Source organism: Choloepus didactylus, chromosome 17, assembly GCF_015220235.1.
Source record: "Choloepus didactylus isolate mChoDid1 chromosome 17, mChoDid1.pri, whole genome shotgun sequence".
In the NCBI taxonomy this organism is placed as follows: Eukaryota; Metazoa; Chordata; class Mammalia; order Pilosa; family Megalonychidae; genus Choloepus; species Choloepus didactylus.
This window is the reverse complement of record NC_051323.1, coordinates 58,887,278-58,912,987: the sequence shown is the minus strand read 5'-3', so window position 1 is coordinate 58,912,987 and position 25,710 is coordinate 58,887,278. Positions and strand designations below refer to the sequence as shown.

General features: G+C 37.2%; 1 protein-coding gene across 10 annotated transcripts in view; it reads left to right on the top strand.

The window, feature by feature from the left end:
* Positions 1-25,710, top strand: part of LTBP1 (latent transforming growth factor beta binding protein 1) — a 413,770-nt gene that overhangs the window by 338,864 nt on the left and 49,196 nt on the right. For all 10 annotated transcript variants that reach the window (XM_037806447.1, XM_037806449.1, XM_037806448.1 and 7 more), the window contains 2 exons: positions 1,675-1,797; positions 6,755-6,880. In XM_037806447.1, coding sequence (XP_037662375.1) covers positions 1,675-1,797; positions 6,755-6,880 — 249 coding nt within the window. The remainder of the gene's footprint in view (positions 1-1,674; positions 1,798-6,754; positions 6,881-25,710) is intronic.

The window sequence follows — 25,710 nt, the reverse complement described above, 5'->3', positions numbered from 1 at the left end:
CAATGGAATACTACTCAGCCATAGAAAGATGAGAACTGTTGGTACACATCAATGTGTGTGGATCTCAAAAACATGCTGAGTAGAAGAAGCAAACCGTAAACGGGGCACAAGGGAGCCTTTGGGGTCATGGAAATATCTTGATTATGATGAGTGATCACAAGGGGTATATATAACCTTGTCAAAATTCATGGAACTGGGCTCTGAAAATGGACACATTTGTTGGATGTAAATTACACTTCAATAAAGTTGAAAAAAAAACAAAACTAAAGACATGAAGTGGTAATCTTCAGCTGTGACCAAGTTACATCGGTTGTGTCTTAGGTTTTATGGTCAGTGTTCAAAGACATTTTAACTGTGAGTGAACATTCATCCTAACTTATTTTTATTTTGGTAGGATGAAACTATAAGGAGCCTTCATTTCTTTTTTGTTTGCCCCATGAACAATATGAAAGTGAGTTGATTGGCTGATTGTGTTCAGTGAGGAAAATTTAATTCCATGTCACCACAGTCGAACCAGACTGAGAGGGTATGGGGAGACTGCAGCCCTCTCCATACTTGCTTCTCCCCAGAACCGCTCATGTATTTTAACAGCAATCATAATTATTTCCAGGAAATGGCGTAACATGCCAAATTCTGAGAAAACAAAGGAGGTTTTGTTCCTTAGATTTCTTATATACTAATAATTTAAATCCTGTACAGACACAACAGAAGAGACTCATGGATTGTGTTAGGAATATGAGCTCTGACTGAGAGTCAACGTAGTGAGAAGTCACCACGCTAGAGATCTGCCCAGCGTTCATTCAGCATGAGGGGATTGTTAATTGCTTCACATGCTCACAGTCAAAACTCATTAGTGGTTGTGTAAACCATTTTTAGGTGCACATATGCTATAAATATATACATTAAAACAAAATCCAGACCACATCAAATCTGTTTGTGGTAGCTGCTGAGTCAGGGGCTTCAGCCAGGCTCTTGCGCCACCTTCCCTGCCCTGTGCCCACCCTGCTGAGGGGCCTAAAGGCCAGGTGCTCTTGGCTACAGGGAGCCTTTTCTGGCCATGGTGATCTCTCTTCTCTAAATGCCTTTGGCAACTGCAGTTGATACTGTTCGTTTGACACATAATTATATTTTGTGACAAAACTTACGTTATATTAAAATGTTTAATATTTTATGGGTTTACTTTTATTAATACAATTTGTTTTTTGACCAAACCTGTTTCTTTGGCGGTAGGGATCATGCCAAACACTTAAATTTTTCCTGTAATACATACTACAGGATCTCAATGATTAGAGGCTCATGATATACGTAATGATTATGTCGTTAAAGAAGGTTTTTTTTATTTTCTATCATCACGAGGAACACAACCAAGTAAATTATCATTCGTTATGTAATTTTGACTTTTTTTCTTCCAGTTTATTTTATTTGATGTTAAAACCTCAGTTTCTATATTGCCCAAAGTTAAAGCCTTTGAAAATGTTTCAATTTTTAAAAACTCTAAAAATGAAAAAGCTGTTACCCATTTAAAATCATGTGTTATAAGGCTATCAAGTAATGCACATTTATGTGACTTTTGAGTGTAAAGATAAGGAAAAATGTCAGATTTTCTTAGATATAGCTTAGTCTTAATTTTTAAATTATTAAAAATAAATTCTTTCTATTATAATTAATTTGCAGATATAAATGAATGCTTGGAGGACAATAGTATTTGCCAGGGAGGAAATTGCATTAATACTGAAGGGTCTTTTGATTGTACCTGTCCAGACGGATTCCTGCTAAATGACAATAAAGGATGTCAAGGTATTTATCTCTCTAAGTCATTAATTACATAATTCTTAAATTCTCTGATGCTTCCTGGTTGATAATCTGTTCTTTACTACTTGCCTCATATATAAATGAGCTATGTCAATTTGTATTACTGAAATAAATTTTAGGGGCCTGTATCAAATAGAGGAAGTTCTCACTTTGCACAGCTCCAGCACCATGTCAACTGGAACTCATGCCCATTGGAATCACGTGCTTGCTTTACACAGTCCCATGGTAACAGATCACTTGTATAAGCCTTGCTGTTGCTCTGTGGGCCAACCTTGATATTTGGTTCTAAATTCTCTTCCTAGCTTTTTTATACCCTTCATGGGCATATTTCATTTTATTCCACAGGTGATATTTATCTGTCTTTTTTCCAATCCTTGTTTTTATCCAGTACCTGTCATTCCTTTTTTCTCTTCCCAAAAAGACTTGCTAATAATTATGTCAAAAGTATGAAGGTCAGGATCATGTACTTTTTCAAAGTAGTTGTCATATCTAATCTCCCAAACAGCAATGTAATGAAGATAGGGTACTAATATGAACACAGCAACAATTATTACAGCAGTTTTAATTCAACACCTACTATGTGCTGAATAATGTAGGTACTTCATTTCATTCTTATAACAACTCAAGAAATAATTTTTCTTATATCCATTTTGTACAGGACTAAATGGAGGTTCTGAGAGACTAATCAGCATGCTCCTAGCCAATAAATGGTGGAGCTGAGATTTGAAGCCAGAACATTTTTATTGTCCGTCTGCCATTATGGACCTCTGTAGTGTATCCCAAAGTACAAATAAAAGATTGTTAGAATTACTCTTTATATATTCACTGGTGTTGGATATTTGTGATTTTTAAATTCTGATTTGCCATAAACTATATCTCCTTTCACGTGTCCCAGATTACAGTATTCTTGAAAGGGAAGATGGTGTCCACTCTCTAAATATGGTACCAGAATAACATTACGTCTCTCCACACCTGTGTTCTGTCACAGAGCTATGAAGGACATCGGCCTTAACCTCAGGAAACTTGCAGTCTTTTAAAACCAGTTCCCTTATTGATCCTATGATTTAAATATCCTGCTCTGTACTTCATTGAATATCATTTATTCATTTTGCCATCATGATACAGTAAAGATGAATTTAAATTTTTCAGTTTTTCCAATGCAGAAATTAAATATGCTTATATTTAATGCAGTAGAGAAGGAACATTTGACTTATGTGAGAACATGTCCATTTGGGGATGTTGACATTTTAATAAAATGACTGTTGATTTATATAAAAATGCCAAGATATGCAAGGAAATTGAATCTTGTTTTTATTACAGGCTTTTTGGCTTAAAAGCAATAATATTCTCTTTTTTAAATGCCTCTCACAGATTTTTTTTTTTTTTTTGGCAGAGTAGAGGCAAAACCAAGTCGTAATATAAATGGAGCAGGAGTTCTTGATAATTTTATAATTTAACTTCTAGAGTTAAATCACAGGGATCTGTTTACTTAACTGGTTTGTTAATTACATTCCTATTTGCTTTCCATATGTTGAATTTGTTTCTATGGTTTGATATAAACACTCAAATATATGACTGCTAGAAACATAAGGTATTTTATTGACTATCAGTCATTATTAAATTGCTACATGGGTGATTCCTGTTTTCCGGAATGAATTACTATGTCTGCTTGAAAAGGTTAAATCCAAATGGATAAAAAGCATTCCTGAAGCAGGTCTTAATACCATTTAAGAAAACTGTTGTCTATGAATCCCTCACCTGTCCATCCGCCTTCTCCCATTAGAGGCTGTTGGTTGTGGTGTGTACACTTGCCTTGTTTGGAATCATCTCTTTCTGCTGTGCCACTGGAGGCAGCTTTGTGATCTTTCACTTTGCCTGAAGTTACTAGTCTACATCTCTCCAATCACAGGATCATGTCAGCATTCTGTAGATAAGCATAGATTTCAGTTTATTTTAATGTTGAAAATATAATTGATGGTACTGCTAATAACCATGGAGCATATTTGAATAACGATGTGTAATAGGCATAAATGTTAAACCTTACCTAATAATCCAAAGATAGTTTCACATTCTTTAAGTCATTTTCAATTGAATGTTCTTTTTAGGAATGTGGCAGCATATATTTGAAACTGCGAACACACTTGAGTTTCACTTTTTGACTTAGGCATGCCAAATTGTGAATTTCTGTGGAACCTTGGACCCATGAAAGAAACTCGATTTAAATATAGTCTGGCTTTCAGCTCTGAGTTCCTCGCAGTGTAGTTTAGCAATGCCTCAATAAGTATGACCCAAATTGAATGCACATGTTTCTCTAGTTCCAGATAATTCAAGTTGTTTTTTCTTAGCAGTTTCCTGGAAAAAGGTCTGGGAATTCATTTTCAGTTCCTGTCATCAAACTTTTCAGCAATTATTTGTTAATCAATGACTTCTCTTAAAGCAAGAAGTGTGCACATATGATTCCCTACGCAGAATTGCAATGCAGGTAGCTGTTAATTAGCCACACTAAGACTTAAAATAAAATAAGAAGGGGGTCTTGAGTAGCCACATCTGGGATTTGATTAGAGGGATATCAGTCTTGGACTTGATTCCTGGGCCAGTAGAACTTTTATGGTACCTTGTTGTCCCAGTAGAAGTAACTCTAGGCAGCAGGATAGAAGGAAAGAATAGAACTGAAGGCTAAGAGGAGGACAGAGTTCAAAAAGATAACCAATCTTAGGTATTACCAGTAGGTAGAGAGCAAAAAGAGAAGAAATCGGAGATTTATGAAAGAAGTGAAGAATTTTATAGAGTGAAATTATATTGAGAAATAGTCAAGCAGAAAATGCTGCTCTTTCTTGAAATACCTGAAAATTGATGACAAAAATAGAAAGGGAGGAATTGTTAAGAAAATATGAGTAGTTCCTCTTTGGTTTCTTGTTTTGATTCTGAGTGGTTAGAGTAACGAATCAGAATTACATGGAAGATGGGAGGGTAAAGAGTTCAGGAGTTAACAAAAAGAGATGGATGAATCAATGATATTGCCAGAATTTCTGTTGCACAATGAGATCAACAGGGTGTAAAGATGAGCCCCTGGAGACGCTAGATGCAGGGAAAGAGGAGACTTACTGAGGAAGAGAACCACAAGGCTGACAGCTTAGAGTGTTACTAGGTAGGGCTCATAATCTGTACCTTCCCCGTGTGCCCGTGAAGCTTTGCATCTATTTGTGTTTGTTCCCGACCCCCACCTCCTTGTATCTTGAGCTTCGTGATGGATCCTTTTCAACCTGCTCATAGGAGGCATTCAGGAAATGTTTTTTAAGTGAATTAAAAGTGGACTTTTAAGAGGATGTAGTGAGGACCTCTTTAGTAAGAGATAAAGGTGTACTGAGAGACTTCAGGTCGAATGGTGCCGAGGACATGTGACAGTATTTATGGCTGCACATAACTCAGGGAACCTCAACCAATCACTGTTCAGGTGGCAGACAATGAAGAAAACTGTGAGAAATTTTGTGGTGGGCAAACATTCATAAGACTCTATCAAAGTACAATACTAGGAGATGGGGGCCCAGAGCTAAACTATGCAGCTCTTCTCCCCAAGAAGCTTTCAGTTCATGAGGGACACAAGTAAGTAAATCAACAATGAAAATACAACACAGACAGACAGTTGCGTGTGTTGGTACCAAGGCAAATCGGTGGGCCGACTCCCAGGGTTCCATCTGTTGCCAACCTTGGGACCACTAGCCAACATGATTAGTTCTGGTGAAAAGAACGTTTCACTTACACCAAGAAGCACTGCTGGAGTGGTTGGTGTTTGCCCTGGCCAGGGGGGCATAATCATTCATACGGAGGACAAGCAGAATGTGGGACAGTCAGCACGGGTTTAAGTATAGCGTGGTCTGCTCATGGGTCATCATAATAGCAGCTACCACTTTCTGATCCTTTGCAGTGTGTTAGACACCGTGCAAACACTTTACCCTCATTTACTGATTTTGTCGTCACAGTGCCCTGTAAGTAATAAGAACTTGCCTAGTCTAAAAGGCTTCTTTTTCTTGTATTTTATTCCTGTTACCCATTTTCAATGAAATGTATATTGGAGTCTCTTTCATTTATATATTCAGCAGACATTTGTGAAGTGCAGCTTATAAGCCAAACACTGTAAGTAAGACATACCTGGCCTCACCCTTAGGAAGTTCTCATCCTTGGATGAGTAGGTGTGGATGGGGAGGGTGCTGGGGGCGAGAAGAGTTATGCACGTGGCGATGGGAAAGGACAGGCGAGGACACCACTGTCTCCCTGATAAAGATGAGTTGTTGATTCTAGGACAGTATTCCTCAGGCCCCCAGTTTGACTACAATAAGGCTAGCTTTGGGTTGAACCTATGAAATTACTATTTTTTTAGGTTAAAGGTGGTTGATACTGATGGAAGCACAGCAGTGTCAATGTAATTAACACCACTGAATTCTATATTTGAAAGAGATCAAAATGGGAAATTTTAGTTTATTTAGAATAAAAATTTTAAAAACCATGCAACTGTACCACACAAAGAATGACCGCTAATGTAAACCAGGGACTATAGTTAATATTATAATTATGATAATATTGTTTCATCAGTTGTAACAAAGGTACCACATTGATGTAAAATATTAATACTAGGGAAAACTGCCTGTTAGAGTAGGGTCTCGGGGGGCTGTTCTTTCTGCATTCTTTTTCTGTAAACCTGTAACTGCTCTAATAAAAAAAAAGATGGTTGAATACCAGCTGTTTCATATGATTCAACCTAAATAATTTGTCTGTTACAATGATGCAGATTTGTCTTGTGGCGTGTTATGTGGTGTAGATGTGTTACAAAGTCAGTCTCTGTGCATCTTGTAACAGGTTTTTCTTAACTGTTTATATGATAGCATATGAACACCAAACAGATTTTTTTTTTCCAAATTATTTGTAACTGTCTTTTACATTCCAGATATCAACGAATGTGAACAGCCGGGGCTCTGCGGGTCTCACGGAGAGTGTCTAAACACGGACGGCTCTTTTCACTGTGCTTGCCAGCAGGGTTTCTCCATCTCTGCAGACGGCCGGACATGTGAAGGTAGGACAAACTGTCAGAATCACAGCATGCTGTTGTTGCACCATCAAGCAGAAAGGAGTCGCTTTCTAAGCCTCTGGGAGGTGCTCATAATTCAGGACCCCTGAGTTATGAACACATAAGGCGACTCAGACCTAAAAACATAGCTCAGGGGTTGCTGGGATTTCTGGGATTTACAAGTAGGATAACTCAAGGTTATGATCATAAAACACTCACAGATGGTTCCACTCTTGATATTTAATTAATGAGTCGGCATGTGCGGAGGTGACAACTTGGGGTGCGTTGGGAGACCTGAAGGGAAATTGTGGCGCCCTCCCCGATATAGCCTGATGCTCTACCCACTCGGATTACACTTCTCATAGATCACCTCAATCGTTCTGTTTATAAAAAATAATGACTTGCTTGATTTCTCTGCACCATTGTCAGCAGAAATTTTCTGGAGTTATTCCTCTAATATCCATAACTCAAAGCCAGTATATTTTCTACCTTATCATTGTTTATTATCCCCATAAAAGATAATTAAGTTGTAAGACATTAAAATAACACTACTGGCTCCTAATTTGCAACTTCTCTCCCTCTGCAGGGATGCAGCACTGATTATTTTCATAAGACTTTTGCTCTTGCTTTCCTATTATAGGTTGATAAACTTAGGAATAATTCATCTGAACCTTTGTTAAAGTAAACTGAAAGGCTTCCTATAGTCATCACTTCAGTCCATCTCTGAAAATCAAAATTATCAAAACCAAGTTAGTGTTGGACTGCAATGATTGTGTAACTGTAGCATATACTGTGTGACCATGTGATTGTGAAAACCTTGTGGCTCATGCTTCCTTTATCCAGTTTATGGACAGATGAGTAGAAAAATGAGGACAAAAAGTAAATGAATAGTAGGGATGGGGGATGGGATGTTTTGGGTGTTCTTTTCTACTTTAATTTTTATTCTTATTCTTTGTTTTTGTTGTAATAAAAATGTTCAAAAATTGTGGCGATGAATGCACAACTATATAATGATACTGTAAACAATTGATTGTACACTGTGGATGATTATATGGTTTGTGAATATATCTCAATAAAATTGAATTAAAAAAAATAGATTTTAAAGAAGTAAATGGTAGAAGTTCTGTTCTGGGCCCAGACAGGACCCAGATCCTTTACTCTGAAGAATAGTGCAAGAGGAGGTGTTTGCTGCTGTGCTGGCACCACAGTGGACCCAAGCCGAGGAATGGCAACCAGGTTCATCTGAAACTAATTATTACATTGGGAGGAATAAAGTGATCTTAGAAAAAGCAGGAGATTGTTGAAATTGCTCTCCTGCTGAGCAGACATAACATCAGAGCTGGATTTGGCTTCAAGAGAGAGAGAGAGAGAGAGAGAGAGAGGGAGGGAGGGAGGGAGAGAGAGAGAGAGAGGGAGAGAGGAGAGAGAGAGAGGAGTAGAGGGAGAGGTTCCTTTCTCTCTCTTCTAGATCTTCGCGAGTCTCTTTCTCTTTCTCCCTCTATCTCTCTCGATAGATATAAAGAAAAAAAGATCGAGAGGAGAGAGAGAGAGAGGAGGGTGGGGCTTGAAGGAGCAGCTTGAGGGGATTGGAAGGGATCCGGAGTTTGGAAATAGAGGAGAGCATCATGATAGCATAGGCTATGAGAGATGTAAGAGGGATCCCTGTTGCAGTAGTTGGATTTTTATGTGGGCTTTATAGTTGGTGCTCTGAGACTCGATCTTCTAGAGAAGGTATTGCGTGGATGTGTGTGTTCTTCTGGAGAGATTACGGGGCTCCCCAGCTCAGAGAGCAGGTGCTAGCCCATCTGAGCCACTGGTGAGACAAATTTGCAGAATCCCTGCATTCCAGAAAGATGCAGGTTTGCTTCATCAGTCAGCTCTGAATCGTGGATGGGCAAGGCTGCCTTCACTGAAAAATGGCCCAAGTTATAACTGCTGCCTTGCAAAACTGTTCAGAAAAAAATGCAGGTCACTTCAAGTGCTTACTCATCAAAGCTGTTGTTCCAGGAAAATATGCCAAATATAAATATATGCATATTTACTTTGTCTCTTGCACTTAGTAACTTTTTCTTTAATTATGTACCTTTTTAAATATTGATTTCTGCAATTTGAAGGTTATATAAGCACTCTAATTTAGTTGCAGTTCTAGTTTTGTTGATCATTACTTGGCAAAAAAATGGAATTAAAAATATGTTTTCAGAAAACTTCTAATGCTTTGTAAATTACTATGCTTCAGAGTACTCTCTTCTGATACCTGGTCCATATTTTTTTAATCTAGAAACTGGACTATTTTACAAGTAACAAATTAGGTAATTTGGAATATTGTGCTGATACATGGCAGTATACCTAGAAATCTTCTTAATATTTAGGCATGTTATTCTGTTTCTAGGATAAGCTCTGCAAGGCTTTCAAGTTTTGGGGCTTAATCCAATATACTAAACTGGTCCACATTTTCTTTTGTTGAACTTAATCTGAAGCTTAGCCAGTAGTTCTGTGTCCTAGACTCTACCTTTGTCTGTGGTTTACGATGGAGCTGGTTCGTGGGATGGAGCTGATGTGCCTGGCACTTAATTTAACGTGGAGAAGTGGTTGGCACTCTCCCTTATTGCCCATTCGTCAGCTTCTGAACTTCTGTTAAAGTAGCCAAAGCCGGCAAGCCCTGCTCTAAGCAGGGCTAAATGAACTCTAAATGCTATTTCAAAGGAGGGATGGCCCTTCCCTGGTTTCCCGTGGCCTGGAGAACTCTCAGCATCTGATCACAGTCCCTGAACCACAGTGAAAAGGCATCCTCTATAAAGATAAACTGTCTTTATTAGCACAGCAGGATTTACAGAAACAAAAATGGCACCACTGGCTCCTTCCTTTCCCTTCTGCATGTGGTCATCTGGGAACACTTTCCTGGGAAAGGAAGGTGAGACACCTTGGGTCTCCCATATGACATAAACAACAGAAGTGTCATTTGAAGTTCAGCTGGCCTGGAGTGGGAAGTAGATGGTGGATGAGCATCTATTTTATTCATTTATTCATTCACTCAACAGTTATTTGCAGAGTACATATCTTGTGTCAGGCATTGTTCTGACAGCCAAACACACACAGTCCTTTTCCACATGGAGCACCCATTCCAGGAGGGGAATCAGGGATAAATACGTACGTAGTGCATAGCAAATACATTACATGCTTACATTAGGTAATATAGTATCACTATACTTCATGGATATACATCTGTGCAGGGTGTATCATGCCATACATAATATAATGCACAGGTTATTTTTCTCAAGTTCCAGACTCAGTTGCCAAAAAAACTGCTGGAGAATGGGACCCTTTAATTGACTTCCTCCTCTATACTTTTCTTTTAGCTTTCAACCATAGTTCATCTCTTTCTGCCACCTTCTTTTCACTCTCTAGCCAGAGCTTTTACATTGTATATAAAACAAAGCAGACATTTTGCTTCTTTCACTCGGCTCATTTTTATATCCCACTTAACCTTATCCTTTTGTTTAATTAAAAAAAAATCATGATTTTTTTTTTTTTTGTTCTTTTACTTTTCCCCATTTTTTTATTGTAGAATTTTAATTCATATGAAACAGACTCATCAGAGCACTTTAAGCTGCCCAGGGTTTGGTTTCTTCATTGTCAGCAGAATGCGTGTGAGTGGGAGAAGAGTAGGGAAATTTGTGGCACTCGGATTCCTCAGTGTCATCACCTCTGTTGCCTCCAGTCTCTGGCTTTGTTCACCCCTCTCCTACGCCTCTTTCCCTGCAGTTCTTGCCAAGAGCAACTGTGCTCGCCCAGTGGTGCGTTCAGGCTCAGTGGGAGCTTTGTGTGAGTGCAGGTGGAGTTGGGAACCTCAGACCCCTCCAGGCCCCTGTGCGCTGCAGTCCCTTCACCCAACAAATGGCCATGCGGCCAGCAGGGACCCAAAGGGCCCCCAGCAACACAGACAGAGAACCAGGGCTTCCATAACCTGGGCACCTTTTCCTCCAGTGTTTGCCACCCTCAGTTAGTCATGGCTAGGTCGGCCTCTAAACCATGACCAAAATCACTCCCTGTCTTTTAGAAAGCATCATCATTCATTTATCTGGCATATATTTAACAGGTGCATACTATGTGCCAGCCACGTTCTAGGAGATTGAGCTATGTCAGCAAACAAAGTCAAGATCCCCACTTTCTTGGAGGTAATAAACCTCCTAGAGAAGGTATAAACTCCTAGGTAAACTAATAAATAAGTGAGTTATATATGTTAGAAAGTGATAGGCCTTATGGAAAAAAGGAGAAATGGAGCAGAGTAAGGGAAATTTGAGGACCAGAGCAAAGAATGGGAAGCTGGTACGATGCTAAGTAGGTGGTCAGGGTTGGCCATTCTGCCTCTATAATGTGGATTTATATATTTTTATCTATGGTAAAAAGATGAAGCCATACTAAGTGCCTTTTTCAAACTGATCTTCCACTGGTTAGTTGATAAAGACCTATCATTAGGATACCCAAAGGAGCATGGAATGGCCTGATGAGGTCCTTTTTCTTACTGCTGACATGAATTCTGTTATACAGACATGGGAATAAAAAACCAGGTGGACACATTTCTAGTAGTAGCTGTTTTTTCATTGGAAAGGAAAAACCAAAACCTTTCATGTTAATTCTATATCCCTCTCCTATATTTTCTTCCCCCTGGATATCTTTTTCCTTAAATTATTGTCATCATCATTTCTTACTTTTTAAAATAATGCCCTGGACTGAGTATCCAACCAGCTATTTCTCCTCCCAATTTTCAAAACAATACTATTACTGGTCCAAACATTAATAATTACTAGATTGGAAGGGGACTTCTTATAAAATCTAGCCTGACTTCTATGATATTTTGATCAAAGTATTCTAAGAATCAGTTCCTGTGGCAAAACGGGTATGTAGATTCTAATCCTGTAACCTTTTGAATATTTACCATCTACTACTTCTTGCTAGTTCATTTATTTGAAGGGGAAAATCGAACAAATGCAAGTGGTAAGGATGGCCAGCTTCTTGAAGCTTACTGAGAGCAGTGATATCAGTAAGACTCCAAGAAGTTGGGTCCAAACTCTTAGACTAATTTTTTGTTCATTGGGAACTAGAAAACACAGTAGAGGCATCTTTTGCCAAGTGAAAGAAATAAAAACGAATTGGGAACAAAAGTGGTTTGTTTCCAGTTTCTAGGCACATTTTCTGTGAACAGTGTACAATGAAATTATAAAGCCATTGTTGACAGTGCCCCAAGGCAATTGGTGGTTTTGTGGCATGGAGATAAAACTTTATATCTATCACCAAAGAGAAAATATTTAAAAAAATGATTTACCCAAGTAGGACACTGCAGTACCCTGATGCAATAATATATTACATCTGGCTGCTTGGCTCAAAGGCTTTTGAGTTTTTATTAGTTTTAGGGTTGGAAACTGAAAAATCTAGTAAGAAGATACAATTTGTGTGTTTCTTACTTTTCTAAAGAAAGGAAATTTAGTTTAACATTAGAATCCTCTCTCTCCCACATGTAAAAAAGGAAAGGATCATACAATATTCCAGGTAAGGAAAGGAAGTGGCTTCCAGCTTTAACAGCTACTGCTCTTTACACTCATTCCTCCTGTGAATGGACTTCTGCAGAAGTGAATTAAAATGGATGTTTAAATCATCAGTGAGAGGAGAGCTGAGGAAATTTTGCTGGAATAAGTGGCTTAGGATCTGGAATACAGATTTTCGATGTGTTGCTTGGTTGTCTTCTGTATATCAATGTTTTATAAAGAAATCCATAACAGTAGCAAAAAAAAAATTCAAGACTTCTTCCTAAGCTTTTTATCACTGCTGACCTTCTAAAACCCCAGAGCTATGGAAAATCATCTGTTCTTGGAGGGGGGCAAGTAAACACTTCCTTTGCAGCCAAAAAAGTGGACAGGAGACTGCCAGAGAGTGAGATCAATGAGTAGACAAGCCAACGGCACCTTAGGATCAGGCCTGGGGCGCTGGGGTTCCTCCCTCTATTTACAGAGCCCTTTGAGGTCAGCAACCACCCCGTCCAACCACCAAGATGATAGAAAGCTGTTGAGAGTGGTATTTTTATACTTGAGACCTAAATTTTTAATAATGAAGATGACTTATCAATTCCAGAATCAGTTACTTGTTAGATGTCTAATTGATAGAATATTAAGTGGCTTTCTTGGACTCCCAGTGTGAGTGGATTGGGGATATGTCATACGCCACATTTCATGACCTTATTAAAGCAATAACGATAGCAATGATGACGAGCATTCATTGAGTTGTTATGAATCAGGCACTGTGCTAAGTGCATTACAGCCATTTTTCTCTTTTAATCTTCACCAGAAACCTTTAGGTAATATGCTTTGAGCCGCAATAAATAGGTCAAATTAAGGACATTTATTATACTAATAAGAGGTCCAGGTATGGTTGCCTCTTACCTTCTATGGTTCTTCAATCAGTGTCGCTTTCTTAGGAAGCCTTTTCCTGACTACCCTTTCTCGTCCTGCTATCCTCTTTTGCTCTAATTTTGTTTTCTTTAGCATCTTATTCTACTTTAATCTTGTTTATTGTCAGACTCCACCGTTACACAGTCACACAAATGAGGCACGGCTCGTTGCCTTTTTGGTTCCCTGCTGAATGCCATTGGGAATATTAAGGCACAATAAATATTTGGTGAGCGAATAGAGGGATGAAGAGAGTTGGGCTCTAGCTCATCCTGGACCATCAAGAAACGTGAATAAAGCTCCAAGTTCAGTTTGGCATGCACTTTTGTGAAGCCTTCCCTATTTTTCAAATACTTAATTCTCTAAAGCACCCTGTGAGCAGCTATTGGGTACAGCAGTGGCTAAGAGGTTAGCCTGTGGAATCTTGCTCCAGCACTGAGAGCCTTGTGAACTTGGGTAAGTTACCTAACCTTCGTGGGCCTCAGTGTTCCACCTGTAATATGGGGATAATAATAGTACCACATGGGGTAGTTGTGAGAATTAAATATACTGATGTGTGTTGACATTTATGAACTTACGATGGAGGCTGGTCCATAGATTGAGCTCAATACATGTGAGCTATTGGCACTATTTTGACACTTCTTACACTGAAACCCAAGTTACTGTCATTTGTTTCCTTAGTTTGTGGACACCTAAAAGGTGCATACACCTAATAGGTGCATTTAGCACCTATTTGTTTTTATATTATCAGTGGTTACAAAATATGCAGCACACAGGAAGATTAAATAGGTATTTGTTAATTTAATTCTTTACAATTTCCAAGTCCAGGTCCAGATATAGATAAGTTACTGTATTATTATTCTATCTGATTTTAAACCCAAATTTGATATGTATAATTTGTTTTAATTCTTCACTCTCTTGGTTTCCCTAAGAGTTCTGTATGACCAATTATCCCTCATTAACCCCCTAAGTACTTCAAGTTTTAAGCTGTTTCATGTGTTCAATGGCCAGTATGGCCAGCGCTGATACATGTTTGCATCCAAGCATTGGAGTTGTTATTTCTAGAGCATACGGCCTATTTTCTGTGGTTTCATAACTGATCTTTCTTGGCCTCCAATTTGAATATAGAAAGAGAAAAATTAGAATAGTGAAAAAAAAGATGAGAAATTTTTGGCTGATCTTGTGTTGCCTCTGGGGCCTAAGTGTCAAAAAGATGAATCTGGGGTTTGATATGTTTGGCATCTGCTTAGGGCTTCTCCCAGTCCTCGCTGGCTCTTCCTCTTAGTGTAGGAAAGATTATATGAAAAGAGAAAATGTGCAGCATGGCTCTAAATTTAGAATAAGAGGTTTATTTTTTTTTAAATACCAGGTGTAAAAATACAAAAACATTAAATTGATGCAGAAAAAATTCCATTGGTTATAAATAAATGTGTTATGACAAGATAATAGTGCATTTTAAAAACTTATACAATATAAACACCCAAAATGTGTATTTTACCTATATTATCTTTTGTGAGTAATTGTTATGGGAGATAAATGGATTTGAAGTTCAGATGTTTTCCAGAAGCATGACTTTTATTCACGGGGGAGCTCTACTTTTTTGTAATAGCTCATTATTTGATAGTAAATTATAATTCTTTACCTTTGGTAGTTGTCCTAGTTTGCTAATGCTGGAGAATGCAAAACACCACAGATGGATAGGCTTTTATAAAACGGGGGTTTATTTGGTTACACAATTACAGTCTTAAGGCCACAAAGCATCAATCGGGTACCTTCACCGGAGGACGGCCAGTGGTGTCCGGAAAACCTCTGTTAGCTAGGAAGGCAGCTGGCGTCTGCTCCAAAGCTCCGGCCTCAAAACGGCTTTCTCCCAGGACGTTCTTTTCTAGCAAGCTTGCTTCTCTTCAAAACATCACTCCCAGCTGCGCTCTCTTTCTTCCCCCCCCCCCCCGAGTCAACTCATTTATATAGCTCCACCGATAAGGGCCCACCCTGAATGGGCGGGGCCACGCCTCCATGAGAACATCTCATCAGAATCATAGCCCACAGCTGGGTGGGGCACACTCCAAGCAAATCCAACCATCACCAAAACGCCTGCCCCACACAAGACCACAAAGATAATGGCATTTGGGGGACACAATACACTCAAACCGGCACAGTAGTATTAAAGTTTGTTTGTTTTTGTTCCTTTTAGTTTTCCTTCTCATTTTTTCCTTTTAAATATTTAGAATTGTTTCTTTTTGTGGCAAATTCAAATTCTTCTCATTCATTTTACCAGTTTTTGTATGACATTCTGTCAGTCATGGTGGGATGAAAAAGGGAGAAAAAGACTTCTTAAATTCAGAAATATTCTTTCTCTTTTTTGTGTGTTTACAGGTTTTGCTTTTGCAAAAAGGAAAGCAAAATGTTTGACGTCTCATTAAACATATATTACTTTCAACCTAATTTAGATTATTCCTTTAAATGTCACAAATACTCCATTTTGAATTTTAATTTACAATATCAAGGTTTTATTGTAATTGAACAAATATCTGGCACATAACAGTGACTTCCTCCCATGGCATCCCCTTTAGCTCCTTATGTCCCCTAGCTCTGAGCAGGAAGATGTGAACCCAGAGCAAACCATGTGCTTTAGCAGTTGTTTAAGGACACAAATGCTCTTTCTGGAGAGGAAGCCTGAACTTTGTTGTCTATAACTTCTGATAGTTTTATTTCTTGTCTTCCAATAATTGTACCTTTTATTTCCTTTTCCTGTCTTATTTCACTGTCTAGGGCCTCCAATACAATGTTGAATAGAAGTATCAATAGCTAACTTCTTAGTCTCGTTCTGAACTCAGCAGGGAAAGTGTTTAATATTTCTTTGTTAAATATGATGTTTGCTATAAGTTTTTTTAAATATGAAGCATTATGTTTGCTATTGATATTTTATTAGTACCTTTGATCATATAAGGAAGTTCCCTTCTATTTCTGATTTGCTAAGGGTCTTTATCTTGAATGAGTATTGGATTTTAACACATGCCTTTTCTGCATGTTTTGAAATGATTATATTTTCCTTCCTTTATTCTGTTAATGTTAGTTATATTGACTGATTTCTCTTATGAATCAGTCAAAGCATAAATAGTGTAGGGCTGGTATGGCTGGTCCACAGTGTTGGGGCCCAGTGTTGGGACCCAGCTCCGTTTTTCTTGAAATGTGGTTTCTATATCGTGGTCCAAGATGGTGGCTACAGTTCCCACCATCATATGCATATTCCAGCCACATCAGTTGTTTTTCTAAAGTGAAAATACCCTTGCAGTCTTCTAAAACACCAAATTGGTCATGACATTGTGCCTTTCATTGTACATTACCTGGACATTGTACATTACCTGGACATTGTAATCAAAGTGGTAATGTTTTGCTTAGAATGTTTGCATCTGTATTCATGAGAGAGATTATTAGCCTTAAATTTTCCCTCCTATCAACGTCCTTATGTAGTTGTGGAGTCAAGGTCATTCTGGGCTTATAAAATGAGTTTGGAAGTATTGTCTCTTTTTATTTTTTCTGGAAAAGTTCATTTAAGATTGATGTTACTTCTTCCTTGAATTCCTTGAAAAATTCACCAATGAAGTCATTTGGGCCTAGAGTTTTTGTTTTGTTTGTTATTGTTTTGTGTGTGGTATGTAGGGTTTTTTTTAAATTGCAGATAAGACTTCATTGACAGAATAATATTCAATTTTTATTTTTACTTCTTGTATCAGTTTTGATAAGTTTTCAAGGAATCTATCCCATTTATGTAAATTTTTCAAACTTGCACAAAGTTGTTCATAGTATTCTCTTATTATCTTCTTAATATCTGTAGAATGGGGAGTGGTGTCTATTTTTATTTTAGTAATTTGTACCTTCTCTTCATCAGTCTTCCTAGTGGTATATGACTTTACTAGTCTTTTTTAAAGTAACGACTTTTGTTAAATTTTTTAAATTATATCTTTGTTTTCTATTTTGTTAATTTCTACTTTTATCTTGATTATTTCTTTTTCTTCTTTCTTAGGGTTTAATTTTTTTAATCTCTTGTGGTAGATCTTTAGATCATTGGATTTTCAGTCTTGTTTTCTAATATATGTATTTATGGCTGTGCATTTTCCTCTAAAAATGGTTTTGTCTGCACCCACAAGTTTTGATATGTTGTATTTTATTATTATTCAGATAAGGATATTTCCAGTGTACATTGTCATATCTTTTTCTTCGAACAGTGAATTATTTACAAATATTTTGCTTAATATACAAACATTGGGGGATTTTTCTAGTTATCTTTTTGTTACTGTTCTCTAGCTTAATTCCAGTCTGGTCAGAGAACAGTCTCTAAATGACTTCTATTCTTTTAAATTTGTTTTGGCTCAGAATATTGTCAATTTTAGGAGATATTCTTTATGTACTTAAAGCAATACATGTTCTTCAATTGGTGGTTGAACCCATATATCTTAATTAGGGCCAGTTTGTAATGATTTGTTTGCTTATTAAAAAAAGTTACTGAGAGGGGTATATTTAATCTCCTGCTATTATTATGGGGAGTTGCCTGTTCTAATTTTAGTTTGCTATTTTTTATCATTTATTTTTGATGGTGTGTTATCAGGTAGAATTGAACCTAGAATTGTTGTTTCTTTCTGATGAATTGACCCTTTTATCTCTTTTGAATGTCCCTATTTGTGTCTATCAAAGCATCTTTCCTTAAAGTCCACTTTGTCTTTACGTAGGCTTTCTTTCAATTATGGTTTTCATGGCTTATCTTTTCCCACCTTTATATATTTTTATATTGAAAGGTCTTTCTCTTGTAAGTAACATATAGTTTTTTTAATTTTTAGTTCAATCTAACAATCTTTGTCTTTTGATTAAAGTATTTAGTCCATAAACATTTAATATAATTACTGGTATTTTGAGGTTCAAATATATCTTACTATTTGTTTTCTGTTTGAATCATCTGTACTTTGTCCCTTTTTCTTTCCTGTTTTTTTCTTTAACCTTCTTTTGAATTGATTAAGTATGGCTTTTAATAATGCCATACCTTCCCCCATCCCCATCTTTTTGATGCTTACTTTTTTGGAAAGGATGTTTCACTATGATTTTTAATTGAACAGGATATGGAAGGAAAGGAAATTGCACCAAAACTTGAGATAAGTTTGGATTCTGAAACATATTGGTCCAGGAAGTGCTTTAACATAATAAAAAGTGAAATTATATACAATACTTATTAATATACAGTAGAAAAGTCAGTCTTCAGATTGGGTCCAAAATTGAACAATATATCTGAATTAATACAGAAGATTTGATTTTTAGGCAGGGACTCCAGAGTTTTTTTTTTGTGTTTTTTAAAACCAAAAAATAAAGCTATGTATGCAAGAAAACTTGACTAGGTTTAAAAGTATTTGAAAGTGGGTTTTTGTTGTTTTTTGCTTTTGTTTTTGTTTATTGGTGGTTGCACGAGACTTGAGAATTGCTATGGTATCCCAGCTTAAAATGTTTGTATACTACTAATTAATATAATTATAAGCAGCATTTTCTCTTATGTGATTTTCATCATTTCAGCAAAACTCTTTAGAAATAGAAAATAAAACAGTAGAGAGAATCAACAAAACCAAAAGCTGGTTCTTTGAAAAGATCAATTATTGTTGACAGACCTTTAGCTAGATTGACAAAGAAAAAAACAGTGAGGACACAAATAACCAGAATTAAGAAATGAAAAGGGAGACATTAGTACTGACCCCACTAAAATATAATGGACTGTAAGAATATACTATAGACAACTGTATACCAACAGATTAGATGGCCTAGATGAAATGGACAAATTCTTTGAAACACACAAACTACTTACATTGACTCAAGAAGAAACAGAAGATCTCAACAGACCGGTAACTAATAAAGAGATTGAATTAGTAATCAAAAATTGTACAACAAGGAAAAGCTCAGGACCAGATGGCTTCACAAAGGAATTTTATCAAACATTCCAAGAAGAATTAACATCAGTTATACTCAGACTCTTCAGAAAGATTTAAGAGGATGAAACACTCCCTAATTCATTCTATGAAGCCAACATCACCCTTATTCCAAGGACAGATAAAGATACCACACAAAAGAAAATTAGAGGCCAAGATCTCTTATGAATATATTTGCAGAAGTCTTCAACAGAGTACCAACAAACCAAATCCAACAGCACACTGAAAGAATTATACAGCACAATCAACAGGAATTTATCCCCAGGTATGCAAGAGTGGTTCAACACAAGAAAATCAATTAATGTTATACATGACATTTGTGAAATGAAGGAAAAAACACATAATCATGTTAGTTGATGCAGAAAAGACATTTGACAAAATCCAACAGTGCTTCTTGATAAAAACACTTAGACAACTAGGAATAGGAGGAAAGTTCCTCAGCATGATAAAGGGCATGTATGGAAAGCCCACTGCTAACTTCATACCCAAAGGTAAAAGACTGAAAGTTTTCCTAGTAAGACCATGAACATGACAAGGATGCTCACTGCCACCACTGTTACTCAATATTTTACTGAGTGTTCTAGCCAGAGCAATTAGGCAAGCAAAAGAAATAAAAGCCATGCAGATTGGAAAGGAAGAAGTAAAACTTTTCCCCATTTACAGATGGCATGATTCTATATAACAGAAAATCCTGAAAAATCCATGACAAATTTCCTAGAGCTATTAAGTGAATTCGACAAAGTAGTGGAGTACAAGATCAACACTCAAAAGTCAGTAGTGTTTCTATACACTATGTAATGAACAATCAGAAGAAGGTTCGAAGAAAAAAATTCTATTTACAAGAGCAACTAAGGTAATCAAATATCTGGGAATAAATCTAACCAAAGATGTTAAGGATTTGTACACAGGAAACTAAAAATCATTTCTAAAACAATCAAGGTTGACCTAAATAAATGGAAGGACATTCCATGTTCATGAATTGTAAAACTAAATATTGTTAAGATGTCAATTATACCCAAAGCAATTTACAGATTCAATTCAATCCCAATCAAAATTCCAACATCCTTCTTTGCAGAAATGGAAAATCAAATCATCAAATATATTTGGAAGGGTAAGGGACCACGAATAGCCAAAGTCATTTTGAAAAAAAAAAAAAATAATGAAGTTGGAGGACTCAGCTTTCTACTCTTAAAACCAATTACAAAGCCACAGTAATCAAAAGAATGTGGTACTGGTACAAGGGCAGGCATATAGGCCATGGGAATCAAATTGAGAGTTCAGAAACAACCCTGGCATTTGTTATGGCCTCCTGATTTTTGACAAGGGGCAAAGACCACTCAATTGGGAAAGAATAATCTCCTTCAACCAATGGTGTTAGTAAAATTGGACCTCTAGTTGTAAAAGAATAAAGGTGGACCCCCACCTCCCACCATATACAAAAATCAACTCAAAATGGATCAAAGATCTAAATATAAGAACCAGGACTATAAAATGCCTAAAAAAAAAGGTAGGGAAGTATCTTCAAGACTGCCTGTTAGGCTTTGGTTTCTTAGAACCCAAAGCACAAGCAATGAAAGAAAAAAAATACATAAATGCTACCTCCTCAAAATTAAAAACTTTTGTGTTTCAAATGACTTTGTCAAGAAAGTGAAAAGGCAGTCTATTCAATGGCAGAAAATATTTGGAAACCATATTTCCGATAAGGATTTAATTTCCAGAAGATATAAAGAAATCCTTCACTTCAACAAATGACAAAAGCCCAATTAAAAAAGGACAGTGTCTTGAACACATCTCTCCAAAGAAGATATGCCAGTGTCCAAAACAGCACATAAACAGATGCTCAATCTCATTAGCCTTTAGGGAAATGCAAATCAAAGCTTCAGTGAGATACCATTTCATAGCCACTTACATGGGTAATATATATTTTTAAAAAACTGGAAAATTACAAGTTTTGGAGAGGATGTGGAGAAATAGGAACACTAATTCATTGCTAGTAGGAATGTAAAATGGTGCCACCGCTGCAGAAGACAGTTTGGCTGTTCCTCAGAAAGTTAAGTATAGAATTACCATATGACCCAGCAATCCCACTTCTAGTTTTATAACTAAAAGAATTGAAAGCAGGGACTCGAACAGATTTTTGCACACTGATGTTCATAGTGGCATTATTCACAATTGCCAAAAGATGAAAGCAACCCACCTGTCCGTCAAGAGATCAATGAATAAACAAAATGTGGTCCTTAGACACAATATACTATCAGCTTTAAAAAGGCATGAAGTTCTGATATGTGGGACAGCATGGATGAACTTTGGAGACATCATGTTGGATGAATTAAGTGAGCCACAATGGGACAAATATTTTATGATCTTACTGAGATGAATTAATTAGAATAAGCAAACTCAGAGTCAGAATCTAGAATATAGCTTACCAGGGAAGGGAGATAGGGATAGGTAATGGGGAGTTACTGCTTAAAATTTACAGAATTCCTATTTTGGATGATGGAAAAGTTTTGGTACTAGATGGTGGTGATAATAGCACACATTGTGAACATAATTAACAGCACTGAATTACTTATTTGAGTGTGGTTGAAAGGAGGAAATTTTAGGTTATATATATGTTACCAGAAAAAAAAGTTTTAAAAAATTCATGGAACTGTGCAACATGAAGAGTGAACCCTGTGTTAGACCATGGGCTATAGTTAAGAATAAAGTTATTAAAATGTTCTTTCATAATTTGTAACAAATGTACCACACTAAGGCAAGGTTTAGTAGGGTGATATGTGGGAATCCTGTATTTTATGTGATTTCTCTGTAAACCCACAACTTCTCTAATAAAAAGCAGCTAATGAACATGCCAGCATCGTGATAACTAATGTTTTATCTATGAGCGAACTTATTCTGTAATTCCATCACTAGTTAAATAATGCATATGTGATGTGAATGTATATATGTGTGTGTGTGTGTGTGTGTGTGTGTGTGTGTATACATTTGCTAGTTAGAATACACTAAGGCTCTTTTGTTTTTGTTTCATATAAGTCTGTAAAAAATAAATTGTGATTGTAAATTAATCCATAAAATGCGGGGTGTGTGTGTGTGTGTGTGTGTGTGTGTGAATGAGAAATGAGGGAGTAGAGACAGCCTGTGTAGACACGTTAAGAACCTTGGTTGTTAAGGGAAGGTGAGAAATATGGTTTTAGCTGAAGGGATTGTGGTACAAGAAGTCTCTTTTTCATTTTTAAGACAGAGAAAGAGGAGGTGTTTGATCCTCATGGAATGACCCAACAGAGAGGGAAAGAGAAGGAAGTAGAAGATGTGGGGGCAGTGTCATTTTAAAAATCTTTTATTTTTTAGAGCATTTGTTGGTATACAGAAAAATTATACAGAAAATACAGAATTCTCAAATTGCCCTTTCTCCCTACACAATTTTCCATATTGCCTTCCTGGAATCTGATGCACGATATACTAGCTTTCCTGAGCTACCCTCTTTCTTTGACCAATTTCTGGGTGGCATTGGGAATTTGGCACCCTGATGCAGTATCTTACTGCATGTAGAAGAGCAAAGTTTTGGTTTGGTTTCTCTAGAAGTTATAACTGCCTGCAAAAAGCAAATGGAGGCTTCTCTGCGTATTTTTAACGAGTAATCCAAGTCAGTCAAGAAGGCTGGGGATAAAAAGTGCTTTCTCATTGGCCAGCCTTGTGTTCTATTATTTTTGTGCTAGAAAGTTGTATTAGAGATAATTTGCTACCTCCGTCATTTCTGGTTACTTATCTTAGGCTGGTAGCTTTCAAAAGTCTTGTGACCGTTAAGGTCCCCCGCATTTTTATCCTGATCTTCTCCATCAGGCAACAGCACAGTGATCAAACGCTGTGCAAGGATATTGTTTTTTGCTGTTTTCTGGCTCATCCCCTTTGCCCAGAATAAAAACCTTATTTTCCGTAACACATAAGGCTCATATTCTCCAGGCTTGTTGGTGTTGCCAGACCTCAGTGGACCTTTCTAAAAGGCTGTTTCCATATCCTATTCTATTGTCTGGACCATCTCCAAATCCAATTTTTCATATCCTTTGGCTAAATTTTATTTTATTTTATTTTATTTTATTTTATTTTATTTTATTTTACTGTATTTTACTTCTACTTTACTTTTACTTTTTACTTTTACTTTACTCTTGTTCATCTTCCGTTGAATGCTGGCTTCCTGCCTGTGCTGTGAGAGAGACCTTAGTCGCCTTTGAGTCAGCCGTGCCATTTTAAAATTGCTTTGGGCAGCTCTTTAGCTGGTTTGACATCTTTCAGTCCCACTTCTTGGCTGGAATTTACCGCCTCCTGGTCAGCTTCTGTTCCTTTCAGTAAGGGGAATAAGGTCTGTGTTTCCCCTGAGGCAGGAACCCTTTCCTCTGGAGCTGTTTTTTTAAAGTTCTGGCCTCAAACATTTAACCAATTCCCATTGGTCAGGAAGCCCTGGACTGAAATGATGGGTCATTTCCTTTTGGGGACGAGATGTGGAGAGCATCGGCGGTCGGCTCAGTCCAGGGCGCTCCCAAGACTTGCCCACCCTTGGCACCTGACGGGCCTTTCTTCCAAGGGCCTCTTGGAAAACATCCTCTTCAGGGTATATAGTACCTCTGATATTTAAATTTCAATATGATGATACTCCTTGTTTTAAGGACAAAGATTTCAAGGCCCCAGGAGGGTACTCAATCAAACTGAAAGTCTGAAAGCAGTGGGTCAAGGAGGAGCAGACCGGGTGCTTGGATGTCCATCTTTACAGTAAACAAATCCCAGTATGCTTGTTGGGCTCACAATTTAGCGAGTTCTATTTTCCATCCAGGCACTATCTTTTATACCCATCACTATGGTGAGAGGCAAGAAGACATGATGAACAGAGTGACAAGTTTAGATTAGAAGGTTGTTCATTGACTCAGCTTCATTCTGTTGTCAGCTCTACAGCTAACTAATTGTATAACCTTGACACAAGTCGTTCCCCTCTCCAGGCTTAGCTTTCTGGTTCTTAAAATGAAGGGGTTGAACTGGATGCTCTTTAAAGTCCCTTCAAGTCTAAATGAACCGTATGATTCATCTAAAAATGTTCTGGTGGCAGGAAGGCCTTTTCTTCCCAGCCATGCAGTAGCTGTGGGGATTTTCTGGCAAATGATCCATTGCCAAAAATAAGACTCCCATTCCTATCACCTTCTTCTCTTGAGTGACCTGGCAGCAGAAGGAAGACTCGTCTGTAGCCACTTCTTGTAATAGGTGCATGTGCTTGCTCAGAACCGGGAAAAAGGAAATCAACACAAAGGTTGATGTTAAGAAGGTGAAAAAAAATTTTTTTAATTCAAAACAAAACAGAGCAAAAAACTGAAGAATGGATCTGAGAAAAAGAAAACCACATCATTTAACTGACAGAATATGCACAAATACTCCTTTCTCACTATACACATTGACTTTTATATATGTAAATACAGAAAACCTAATGGAACCACTGAGGCTTTGTTATGAATTTCATTGCTGAGGTCTTTGTTTACGGTTTTAATTTCTTGTTTGGTAAACAAGGCCTATCTGATTCCAGCTCCTTTCAGAAAATCATGCCCCCTTTCCATACTTTTTCCTTATTTCAGTTGGGACAGTGATAACAAGTGCCTGGCCTTGCACCTTTATGTGAGAATTGGGGCTCTTGATAGGAGTTCTGCTCTTATTTGTGGAATAATAATCAGTAGACTTTAAAAATCTTCTGTTCCATTGAGAAAAATGTGTTAAATAAAAAGCATATGGACAAGGAAAATTGCACTACCAGATAGGTATAGTTAATTCACTAAAACCAGGGGTCTGTTCATCATTGGCAACATTGCTACTTTAATGTTCCAGTACACCCAGGGCTGTGCTCTGTCACTCTTACTGGCTTTTAGGTGGTCTGGTTATTGGGGAATTCAACATCAGTGATCCATGGTCATTGGTTTTGGTGACTTTTTTCTTGACTTTGTTTCCATCAAAGCATTAATATTTATAAATACAAACACTTGTGTGAGAAATCAACAGTTCTTACAATAGTGCATCTGGACAGAATGCTGTGAGAACCCTGAACGATCAGTTGCTCCTGTGGTCTCTCAACTATGGTACAGTATTAGTAGTGATACGATTATGCATTGGTGCTTGCAGATCCCCAGGCAAAACTGATTTGGTAATTTAATAGAATCACCCTTCATGAGCAGAAAGAAAACCTATAATATTTGGAAGGTTCAAAATTGAGTTTTACCTTCAAAATTCAACTTCAGCAAAATAAAATGGCTTTTGTTCATTTAGTGAAGCTTGCATTTTGGTGGTGTGGGGCTTTTATTCTAATATAATAATACATTTTCTTAACATTTAACTTTATTTTTTACAGTTAGCTTTAATTGTACCATTTCTTCTATTTATAGACAATCTAACAAGGGGAAAA